We start from the raw sequence: 12,733 nt of genomic DNA, 5'->3' as shown, positions 1-12,733 counted from the left end.
GGGGAATTAGCGTGCGGTCCCATGTAAACTGCAATTCAGAATTAATATTTCCATGTATACATGAAGCACAAAGCTTTCATTCCAAATGAGTTAATTCCGAATGCAAAAACTCCATGTAACTGTGTCTACTGTGAAAAAACTTTGTGGAAATTCTTTTATGTTCACCTTTAAACATAGCTGTGAGTTCTACTGTGGATTTCCTACAATCACCTAATGGGCTCGACACACGGGGAGCGACAGTTGAGGGGGAAATGCGAAAGTCATCGCAACAGGAGATAAATTCAACACACGGTGCACGATACTTGGCAGGTAAAGGCGACACACGGCGCACTGTGCAAAAGCATAGATCGCTTGTCTCCCTCACTTCTGATTGGCTGTGAAATTGGAGGGACTTTTTACGTTTTCAAAGAGTTTCATGACAGAAAAGCATAAGGAGGATGAGCCAGAAGATATTGCTTGATTTAGCCGAAATTTTACTATTGACATTAGCTTATAAAAGAAAGAAACGAACCTGGGTCCATGCCATATTGCAAACTAGGAAAGAGCATGGAGAATACCACCATTTGATGCCAGATCTCAGAAAAGATCCAGAAAAATTCCGGGCCTACTTTAGCTGAAAACAATGGTTGAAAACCAAGCGGACCATTAAAGCTGCTGTCCGGAGTTTGAATCGCAGCGTCTCCCAAAACACTGTTGGTCCCACCCTCCGTCCCTCTGATTTCGCCCCTTTATTTGTGCACGCGCGCAGTACCTGAGAGGGGTGCCCGGAGTGCTGCAGCATCTTGCCTGTTTTGCTGTTTTCCCCTCTTCTTCATTTAGTACATTTAGTAAATAATAAAGGAATTACGTTAGAATGCTGTATTGAGTCTAACTTGTCCTAATACCAAGATAACATGAATCTGCTAGGACGAACGAGTAAAGTTTCAATATGTGATTACACTCGTGTATCCCTCTCGATGACGTTGTTTATCAAACTTAGTGCATTTACGCGTGTATATGTGTTACATTGTTTATTTATTTCTATCTAGAGTTCAGAATTGCATGACTCCTCTGACGAAGAGTATGTCCCAGACGCCCCAACATCTTCCTCCAGAGGTCGGGCATCTAAACGAAGCCGTCAGGCGGGCTATGGAGGCCGTGGTCAGGGAGCGACGCGAGCACCCCGAGCCAAAAAACGTCCTGCAGTCTCTTGGCCTGACAAGCCGTGGGATTGGTAACTTTTCTGGAAGTTGCTGAGCCCTGATGCTCTCTCCTCCACAAGCAAAACAAATGTGCGCGCGGTTGCGTAGTGCGTAGCTCGCCCACCTCTGCATGGGCTTGCTTGCTGTGCGCGTAACCGTTGATTGACAGCATGACAAAGCTGAAGCTCGAACTTGATTGGTCGGCAGCGACCGGCACTTTTTGGAATAACATGGGGGTCTATGAGAGGAAGGGGGAGCTCAGGAATAAATTTTCATATCGCGTTATACTAACTTTATATTATAGTATCGAACTAGACTAACACATTTAAGCTTTGTTAAAAAATGATACATAAATTGAAAACAAACGGAAACTCCGGACAGCAGCTTTAATGTATAGGAGCGGACTGTACTGTGTAATATGCTGTAAGCTCATTGGTCAGTGAGTGAAACCCTCGCTGACTGGTTGAAGCTCCAGGCGACAGCGACAAAAGTCGAACATTTTTCAACTTTCTTGTATCGCGTCACAAGCCAGCAGGTGCACGTCTACGTGAATGTGCACGAAATTTCACATGCACGAATGTCGCGTTGTTGAGAGGGGGGAAAGCAATGTTCGTCTCGTCGCACAACAGCCATAGAAAATGAATGGAGCACAACTGTTGTCGCCTCCCGTGTGTCGAGCCCATAAGAGTTTGTTCTGACCACATTTGTTCCTCGAAGATAATGGTTCACCACTCTCCTTCCAGGTTTTAATAATGCGTTGGACGGTGACTTTTTTTGTGTATTGTGTATATTTTTACACATTACAGTGTAGGCAAAAGCTTCACACTTTCAAAAACATATAGGTAAACAGAATGACATACTGAGTAAAACTCAGTATATGACAAATTACTACATTACTATCGTGATGATTTTAATAGTACTGGTGGATGTCAAAAGGGTCCACAGGAACTTGGCCCCAGGAGACCTGAAGTCAAAAGTAGGGGCTGTCACAGAGCTGTGGTTCCACGAAGCATCCTCCAGATTAGAACTGAAGAAGCCTCTTGGATGGGTACAAATGTCTTTAGAAACCCAAAAGAGTAAAGAGAAAGCACAGCTGTATTTGACTAAGGAGCTTGCAGGTTAAATGTTAAAGTGGTCAAAACATGACAACCTCTGAAATTGTTTGTGGTCCGAGAGGAGAGGGTGTTCATGAACAGGACTAATTTTGGCAGGATTCATTTGAAAGCTGGTGAAATTTAAACTCTGCTTTGACAAACAGTTCGTTCTCCAACAGCCATTGGGGAACTGCTGTATATGTTCCTTCCAGTTGTTAGAGAGCATGAGGATATTGACTAGATAAACAAAAATGCAGCACAACATTGATCAGGGACTGAAAGACGCAGAATTAGAGAGACCAAAAGGAATAACCAAGTATTCATAGTAGCCACTGGTTGTATTAAAAACAATCTTTCACTTGTCTCCTTCTCTATTCAAAACAAGATAAGCTTTCCCGAGATCTAGTGGTGAAAACAAAATGGCACCCTGTAACAGTCTTTATCTTACTATATTAAGTGCTATGAGATGACATATGCTGTTGTTAGTTGAGCTCAAAAACAGTGGAAATGAGTATCAGAGGGTACGTGTTCTTAGTCACTGTATAGTCACTGTCACTGAGACATTGTCAATGCAATGACAGAATCTTGTATCTCTATATCATCTATATAACAAGAGGATACAGGATTGTTGTTGATTCCCATAGTCACAAGGATTGCAAAAGTTAATTGAAACACAAGACACATTGAAAGAAGAAGAGAGAAAACTCCATGAAAAAGCTGTGTGAATTCTACTCTGCACATTACTTTTGAATATTTTGACTTTTTTGTTCACTTAATGTGTTTTTATTGCCTAACACACAAATATCAGTATTTTTAAAACAAGACTTAGAACTTGGATGAAGAAACCAATCCTGTAGTCACTGATCAAAACCTTTTTTGGAACCAACTGGTTTTAATATGGAGTCTAATAAAGGTATATTGAGAATGATGATTATTAAAATGCGATGCACTGCTTATAGTCTATTTTAACGATATTTAGGGTCCGAGCACCGATGGTGCCAAGGACAGGCGGTGCCAGGGCACCAACTGTCCAAGGCACTTGTGGTGCCGAGGACCCTATTGAAACCTTAGGGTTTATTATTATGCTATTCTTGGTCTGCGTTATATCGTCTGGACTATAATGTACCATATTTAACATCATCCTGGAAGGACTGCAGATGTAAATGAATATACGTCTATAAACTCTGGCCCCACAATTCGTCATGCATGGTCTTTGTTAAATTATTAAAACTAGACTATGATGATATTGTTGATTATGATTGGTGTTAACATCACTTTTTAGGCTTTATTATTATTGTTATTATTATCATTCCTCTCTTTCATTACATGTGTGTGATTGTAACTAAAAAGCTTCCCCTATGAGACTCTTATTGACAACAATGGCATTTTATTGTTTTTGCAAGATGGATTACATGACAAATGAGAAATTTGCTTTCACTTAGCAAATTACATGGAATTGTTGTTTTGAGCAAGGTGTTGATCTTATTTTTTTCACAACAAAATTGAATTTATTGCTGAAAAAAATACAGCAGTCAACATGAAAACTTAGTATATAATTTTCCCCAAAGGTTCTGTCTCTTCCAGCAATAAAGAAAAATGATAAAGAACCGGCTAAAACGCTTTTAGTGACTCTATTAACTGCATTTTGTCAGTCAAGTCCTGATTAGCCAAACATCAATGGTGCTTGCAAATTGAGCTGCATTTGATATTACATAATTTAGTATTTAAAACATATTTTGAATTCATGCAGACTGTGATCAAACTGGAACAACCAATAACATTTATGTCATGGTCTAGAAGCTTGTCTGAAACCTGTCCCGTGTAAATGACACCCTCCCTGTCTCTGCAGCTGGAGTAATGACTGGAGCAACACTGTTCTGTCTGACACTGAGTCTGTCTCGGTGATGTCATTGGCGGAGAATAGCCAACGTGCCACACAAGGCGCCCGGAGTCGTCTGAATGCCACTGGTGGCACCAGTGACTTAAGTGCTCATTCAAAGAAGTCGCGAGACACACCCAACACCGACAGGGACTTGCCTTAATGTACAAGGTAATTGATCAATGAATTTTAAATTTGAGTTACAGAGAACCTTTAAGCACATGAAACTGACAAGATTTCTGGAGACACAAACAGTTAGATTTGAAGAAGCCAAAAATATAGAACTGCTATATAAAAACCGCTAGATATAAAGTCTGAACAGCCTAAAATGGTACCATTAGGGCTCAGTAAAGACACACACACACACACACACACACACACACACACGCGCGCGCGCGTCTGTCTTGCTATCATTGTGGGGACTTACCATTGACTCCCATTCATATCTAGCCCCTAACCCTTACCCTAACCTTAACCCAGACCAAAACAATGCCTAACCCTAAAGAAATGTTTTTGCACTTTTACTTTTTTCAGTAACAACAACATGGCCAAGAAAACACTGTTTCCCCTCATGGGGACCCAAAGGAGGTCCCCACAAATGACATTTCTTTTGGTTTTCCTATGGTTGTGAGGACATTAGGTCCCCACAACCCCTATAATTATCCGCCCACACACACACACACAGACACACACACACACACACACACACACACACACACACACACACACACACACACACACACACACACACACACACACACACACACATAGGCTGAATAACACTGATTATCTCTTCATCATGGTACCTGTTAGTGGGTTGGATATATTAAGCAGCAAGTGAACATTTTGTCCTCAAAGTTGATGTGATAGAAGCAGGAAAAATGGACAAGTGCAAGGATTTCAGTGAGTTTGACAAGGGCCACATTTTGATGTCAAGACAACTGGGTCAGAGCATCTCCAAAACTGCAACTCTTGTGGAGTGTTCCTGGTCTGCAGTGGTCAGTATCTATCAAAAGTGGTCCAAGGAAGGAACAATGGTGAACTGGTGACAGGGTCATGGGCGGCAAAGGCTCATTGAGGCACGTGGGAAGGGAAGGCTAGCCTATGTGCTCCAATTCAATTTTGGCAGATCTTGAATGTTGTCTGTCATGACTTCTCCCTCAGCAATGATCTTTAATGAGGCTGGACTGAGATGGAAGGAAGATGAGGGCACAGCACCTTCATACTCTACAAGGAGGATCCCAGTGTCAAGGTGGTGAAATGAGTCATCATCATCAGATTCCCAACAACATAAGGGCACAGTCATGGGATTTCTCATTTAATAATCATCAATAACATTAAGCAATGTAATGTAGCCATGGGAGAGTCAGATAAATGAGAAGAGGTGTGACTTGATTATGACTGTTAGAGTAGATTAAACAGTTTACCCAAAAAAGTTCGAAAGAGCTGTTGCTATCACGCCCTCCACCATGCGGAATTCCACTGTGTACTCTGCCACGCTCAATGATCCCTGATGGAGTTAGCGTCTCTTCACTGCACAGAGTGGTCAAAGATTTTCTTCATCTCTGAAACAAAGGCCACATGAGAGTTGCAGACACCACCTTGACATTCCCACACAGCTGTTCCCCACTCTCTTGCTGAACCAGACAATAAACTAATTACACAGGCTATGCACGCCCTGTCTGAAGCATATGAGTGGGACTGTAAATCAAAACTAGAGATACCTGAGTCAGGAAGGATTGACAAGACCCAAAATCCCTGCTACCAGCACATGTGGTTCTTGAGCTGGTAGTAAAACTACTGCGGTAGCATTAGCAGAAACACCCGCTCCCACTGTGTGAGCCTGCACTGGGCTAGCAGGCAGTACAGGCTGAGAGATTAACTGGCCAACTTTACCCATGAGTTGAGACACTTAAGTAGTGAGTGAGCACTCTCAATGAGGCTATGGAGAAACTGTTCATGCTGATTTAAGACTACATCTTGATTAGCAATAGTTTTTTGGACAGACATGCTAATGGCTGTAGCCTCAGTACTAGTCTGATTACCCACTAAGCTCATTATGGCTGGACCATACTGTAACAAATCCACTGACTGAGACCCCCGTACAGAGACACAACATCATATGGCAAATAACACATCATTTATTTACAATACAAAAGCAGAATAGAATAAGAACTACAACTAAAGTCTAAGGCCTACAACAGGAAATGCCTCTAAGGACATGGAACAGAATGCGCAATGGAACTGACTCTGAATAATGAGCTCTCTAGGCAGGAAAACGATAAAAAAAACAAGATAAAAAAACCCCAGAAAGGCTAAACAACAAGCTAGAGTTAACCAGATAAATCAGAAAAGCAATTCCAAGGCTGGCTCAGAGATTAGGCAAAGAACCTAGCTGCCACAGAAAGTAGAGAGAAAGGGTACATGACGCTGTATCAGGGGAATGGTGGTATGTGGCGTGCAACTTGGCAGCGTGGGCAGGTGCTGCAAATGTTGTCTCTACCAGCATGGTAAATGATCCTGATGGAAAAGGGAGGAGCATGCAGGTGAATGTAGAGTAGACAAGAAAGTTCGGACAGCGGGTGTGAGCAGGCAGGAATTCCAGACTGAAAGGCAAGGAATATGGGGTTAACACAGAGCCGAAGCAAAGAACCTAGACTGAAGGGAATCAGAACTGACTGTGACTGTCCGATGGTCCAGCATCAAGCAGTGTGCAGAGTCTGTCTTTATGGGAGAGGAAGTAGTTGGCTTGATTACTCCCACCTGCTCACGTGCCAATTCCAGATGATTGCATTGACAGCACCCGCCCGCCAGCTCCACGCACACACACTTACCTGAGGAGAGAGAGGACGAGAGAGTGAAGGTAGAAACCTGCCACTACCTGGAGCCAGAGGTAGAGGACATGATAATTTCTCACATGTAGAATATCAGATCACCAGTCAACAATAGTAACTTAATACTTGTTGATAATGTATGCATCCTTCTTCTGTTTAGCTTTTGCAACTTTGTCTATTTTTTGAGGTACAACAATGATAATCAGCAGTGGTTTTATTGCCGTCATTAATATCAGCCTGGACAAATCAAATACAGTCTTTAAATACAATTAAAATTCTATGAACCACTTGGGCCTAAGTAATTGTTAGTACAGAAAGCATCCAAAGGAATGCAGGTACAATCATGAATAAAAATTTACATACACTTGTGAAGACCATGTATATCATGGCAGTCTTGAGTTTCCAGTGACTCCTGCAGCTCTCATGGAAATTACAAGTCTTCTGGAAATATGACAAAATCTGGCTAGCCAAAAATATATCTAATGTGATTTGTGTTTTGGTGATGTAGAAATTTCCTTAGTGGCATGACCCCATACTTTCCTCTTCTTGAGTTACATCTAAGCCATTTTAAGGCCAGGAAATACTATTTTCATGATTAATTTTTTTTTTGAAAAGTCAGTTTAATCGATAACCAGAGAGAAGGGCTATACAAATGAGCTCTTTAAATAAAATAAAAACTGAATAAATAGTGATTTCACTTCTCTGAATTTATAAATATTACAAGAACTGAAATCTAATGGATTTCAATTCAGTAGAAATGCATGGCACAAACAAAATGTCAGCTTCTGTACCCATAGAAAGCAAAAACTGTTCCTGATTTACATCTGGCCATTTGCTTTAAAGAAGTCACCTTGTGCAGTGATACATGACTCCCCGGCCTCCTGCTACATTTGGAATGCTTGCTGGAAATCGTGTTTTGTCAGCATGTCAAGCACCACTTGCTATGTGCACTGATTCTCCTCCACTGTGTTAAAAAATGTGACGCTTAAACTTAAATTTTGTCTTGGGGAAGAAAAAGAAGAACTTACAGGAGCAAAATTTGGCAGGTCCTGTGTACTGTGAGTGGGTTTGGTGCGATGATCGAGGATCCAATGTCCATGATGCTTGACTCAAGGTGATTTGCACCAAATGTTGTCCTTCAGACACCTCAGGATGTGATAGTATAGTAGAGTGAGATGTGACAGTGTAGATAGTCTAACCAGGGGGATGAGTTCCGTGTGCACATGTGATGCACCTTCTTTGGTCTTGGAGATTGTAGGCTCTTATTGTGGATTTAAGAACAATAGGCTTGAGATAACCAATGACGGAGAACTTTGATCGTTTAGTTAGACCTACTACCCACATGGACTGTTAAAGCTGCACACTAATATATGTTAGAGAAGCAGATAATGGCAGTAAAGTCAATTATTTTAATAATAATTAAAATAATAAATTTTAATAATTTGAAGAGACAATATATGATTACGCTATATATACATATATAAACAAAATACTGACTAATGAACACATTAGTCAGTTTTCTGATATATTGATTATATTGATACTCCATACATGATTTATATATGTAGTATGATTTTCTCTGACATATAACTTTTATCTATTATAGCCTATATATATGTGAATAATGTTGATACTCCATCTATGGTCTGTATGGTCTGGTCTGTATTTATATAGCGCTTTTACTATACCTGCAAGGTACCCAAAGCGCTTTACATGATACATCACATTCACCCATTCACACACACATTCACACACTGATGGCGGAAGCTGCCATGCAAGGCGCTAACCACGACCCCATCAGGAGCAATTCGGGGTTAGGTGTCTTGCTCAGGGACACCTCGAGCACGACGGGGCGAGGATCAAACCGGCAACCCTTCGGTTGCAAGACGGCCACTCTACCCACTGAGCCATGCCGCCCCTTATGGCCCCCATGATTTATATATATTCATTTTCTCTGATATATAACTTCTATCTATTGTTTTATATAGAAATATGTGTTCATTAGTCAGTATTTTCTTTATATATGTACAGTGCCTTGCGAAAGTATTTGGCCCCCTTGAACTTTTCAACCTTTCACCACATTTCAGGCTTCAAACATAAAGATATAAAATTTTAATTTTTTGTCAAGAATCAACAACAATTGGGACACAATCGTGAAGTGGAATGAAATTTATTGGATATTTTATACTTTTTTAACAAATAAAAAACTGAAAAGTGGGGTGTGCAATATTATTCGGCCCCTTTACTTTCAGTGCAGCAAACTCACTCCAGAAGTTCAGTGAGGATCTCTGAATGATCCAATGTTGTCCTAAATGACTGATGATGATAAATAGAATCCACCTGTGTGTAATCAAGTCTCCGTATAAATGCACCTGCTCTGTGATAGTCTCAGGGTTCTGTTTAAAGTGCAGAGAGCATCATGAAGACCAAGGAACACACCAGGCAGGTCCCAGATACTGTTGTGGAGAAGTTTAAAGCCAGATTTGGATACAAAAAGATTTCCCAAGCTTTAAACATCTCAAGGAGCACTGTGCAAGCAATCATATTGAAATGGAAGGAGTATCAGACCACTGCAAATCTACCAAGACCCGGCCGTCCCTCTAAACTTTAACCTCCAACAAGGAGAAGACCGATCAGAGATGCAGCCAAGAGGCCCATGATCACTCTGGATGAACTGCAGAGATCTACAGCTGAGGTGGGAGAGTCTGTCCATAGGACAACAATCAGTCGTACACTGCATAAATCTGGCCTTTATGGAAGAGTGGCAAGAAGAAAGCCATTTCTCAAAGATATCCATAAAAAGTCTCGTTTAAAGTTTGCCACAAGCCACCTGGGAGACACACCAAACATGTGGAAGAAGGTGCTCTGGTCAGATGAAACCAAAATCGAACTTTTTGGCCACAATGCAAAACGATATGTTTGGCGTAAAAGCAACACAGCTCATCACCCTGAACACACCATCCCCACTGTCAAACATGGTGGTGGCAGCCTCATGATTTGGGCCTGCTTTTCTTCAGCAGGGACATGGAAGATGGTTAAAATTGATGGGAAGATGAATGGAGCCAAATACAGGACCATTCTGGAAGAAAACCTGTTGGAGTCTGCAAAAGACCTGAGACTGGGACGGTGATTTATCTTCCAACAGGACAATGATCCAAAACATAAAGCCAAATCTACAATGGAATGTTTCACAAATAAACGTATCCAGGTGTTAGAATGGCCAAGTCAAAGTCCAGACCTGAATCCAATCGAGAATCTGTGGGCAGAGCTGAAGACTGCTGTTCACAAACGCTCTCCATCCAACCTCACTGAGCTCAAGCTGTTTTGCAAGGAACAATGGGCAAGAATTTCAGTCTCTCGATGTGCAAAACTGATAGAGACATACCCCAAGCGACTTGCAGCTGTAATTGCAGCAAAAGGTGGCGCTACAAAGTATTAATGCAAGGGGCCGAATAATATTGCACGCCCCACTTGTCAGGTTTTTATTTGTTAAAAAAGTTTAAAATATCCAATAAATTTTGTTCCACTTCACGATTGTGTCCCACTTGTTGTTGATTCTTGATAAAAAATTAAAATTTTATATCTTTATGTTTGAAGCCTGAAATGTGGCGAAAGGTTGAAAAGTTCAAGGGGGCCGAATACTTTCACAAGGCACTGTATATATAGTGTAATCATATATTGTCTCTTCAAATTATTAAAATAATTGACTTTACTGCCATTATCTGCTTCTCTAACATATATTAGTGTGTGTGTGTGTGTGTGTGTGTTTACAGTGTTTGCAAAATACCTGTCTACAGTCGAGCTTAATATCAGAATATTCTATTACCTATTATTATTATTATCTATTATTCCCTCTACGAATATTAAAATACGCCGACCCATTTGTCCTGTATCATAGCTTCATGTATGACGTTTGCAGCAAAAAAATAAAAATAAAAAACGCGTGAAATCAGTTTAATATTCAGAGTTCAGACGGATTAAATGTACTGTCAAACAGCACTGAGTGGAGCGGGTGACCGGACCAAGATGGTGGCCGTATTTCTCGCTGCGCAGCACCCCGAGCAGCATCTACTCTTTATTATGTCTATGGTTGTAGCTCCCTGTGGGGTTAGCACTTCCTGGTTGAGCTTCAACTACTTCCTCCTGGTTAGCGATTAAGTTTATTTTCCTTAGAGGACATGGCAGCTCAATCCCACAGTTACAGTTCTCTCTCTCCCACCTAGCTACATCACCCTTTTCCCTTCTTTTTTATGTTCATCTTGCATCTTGTAAAAAAAAAAAAAAAAAAAACATTTTACTGTTCGTTGTGTTCATTGTCTGTATTTGGGTTTCTGATTTTCCATGACATGTATGGTGTGACTACTCATTTGTGGATGAAGTTCAAACAAACAGTAGTCCGAGTGTAGTGTAAGAATGCAATGGCTAGGAAGATCAGATTTGAGGGCAAGCGCTTTGAAAGTTAAAGCAGTGGTGCATGGCAATGAAAGATCAAGGGGCAGTAATTGCTGGTGATGAGTTTGGAGAAAAAGTTTATTCCAGACAAGTAGGTATGAATTGGGGAGTAGGGGATTTTTAAAGTGAAATAGGCATTGGTGATAAAGTTGCTGATGGTCAGAAAAGACACATGGTAGGTTGGATGATATGACTTGAAACAGTTCCAACCGGTTAGATAAGCTGACAGTGTGCATGGGGAGAGGCTGTTATGGTTTATTGCACAGGGTTTGAAAGGTTTCATAACTGCGGAGCTAGTTGAGTATGGTAGCTGAAAATAGTCAATCTGGAGGGGGATGAATGTCCAGATCCTGGGCCAAGAGTTTTAATTTCAGAAATGAGAAACGAGAGAGTAAATCAGCAATGTGGTTACTATGACTGAGGACATGAGTTGCATGGAGGAGGAACTGGTATTGGGGGCTGAGATTATTGTGAGCCTCTACAGGAATTGCACTTTCACTAGTGAACAGGGTCTACTTTTCATGGAGGAAATAGATAGCTGTTGTTGTTTTTTTTTTTAGAAGATCGGAGATGAACTGGGATATGCATCATTCCCCAGTTTCTCCTAGAGCATATGGTATAGTTAAAATGATTGAGAAGAACTGGCAGCTCCTGTTTTGTGCATTTGTCTGTTAGGAGATACTTTGAGAAGAGTGGTGTGATGTGCTGCATTTTCTCAGGGTGCAGAGATGCCTGGAAAGAAACAGTGTCAAAGATGATGCCTTCCACACTTGGTGTTCCACTCTCGTTGATGAGTGCAACACAAAATTCTGAGAGGGCTTTTGTGACTGTGGAAAACCAGAGTCATGGAGGTGAGTATGGAGCGGTGCAGTGACAACAAGGAATTCACTGAGAAGATCTAGAATATAAATGAGTCTGTAGTTGTTGGTAAGGATCTAACACAGGGGTCGGCAACCCACGGCTTTATCCCTCTGTTGTGGCTCCCTGTAACTTTGGAAAATAAATAATTAGCAGACTATTTAATTAAAATTTCTTTTATTTTAGATTTTTAATTTTTAAAAATTGAATTCTAAATTTGAAGATTATGGTGATCTTGTAACATCAAAATAAAATGTTTTAAATTTTCGTCTGTAAAAATATGCATCCCAGCCATCAATCTCCGACACTCGCTGCCTGCGTGTATTCATTTGGAGTCCTGTTGAGCTTTGGATCCCAGTGTTTGCTCTGCATTCATTCAGCAGCAGCCGGCCATCATTCCTAAATCCTAGCCGTCGCTCCTTCAAATTTCTTTTT

The 12,733-nt window shown here is 41.0% G+C and overlaps 1 protein-coding gene across 4 annotated transcripts in view; it reads left to right on the top strand.

The window, feature by feature from the left end:
* The window catches only part of nrg1 (neuregulin 1), an 82,670-nt gene that overhangs the window by 60,640 nt on the left and 9,297 nt on the right, over positions 1-12,733 (top strand). The window contains exons 8-9 of one of the 4 annotated variants that reach the window (XM_051938898.1): positions 4,125-4,325; positions 5,319-6,105. The exons of 2 other annotated variants lie outside the window; for them this stretch is intronic. In XM_051938898.1, the coding sequence (XP_051794858.1) occupies positions 4,125-4,317 (193 nt within the window). In that variant the 3' untranslated portion in view covers positions 4,318-4,325; positions 5,319-6,105. Of the gene's footprint in view, positions 1-4,124; positions 4,326-5,318; positions 6,106-12,733 lie in introns of those variants that run through there. One more of the 4 variants, XM_022212161.2, reaches the window with a different exon arrangement.

Source organism: Acanthochromis polyacanthus, chromosome 18 (genome assembly GCF_021347895.1).
Source record: "Acanthochromis polyacanthus isolate Apoly-LR-REF ecotype Palm Island chromosome 18, KAUST_Apoly_ChrSc, whole genome shotgun sequence".
NCBI lineage: Eukaryota > Metazoa > Chordata > Actinopteri > Pomacentridae > Acanthochromis > Acanthochromis polyacanthus.
The sequence above is the reverse complement of the archived record's forward strand: the minus strand, read 5'-3'. Positions and strand labels throughout refer to the sequence as shown.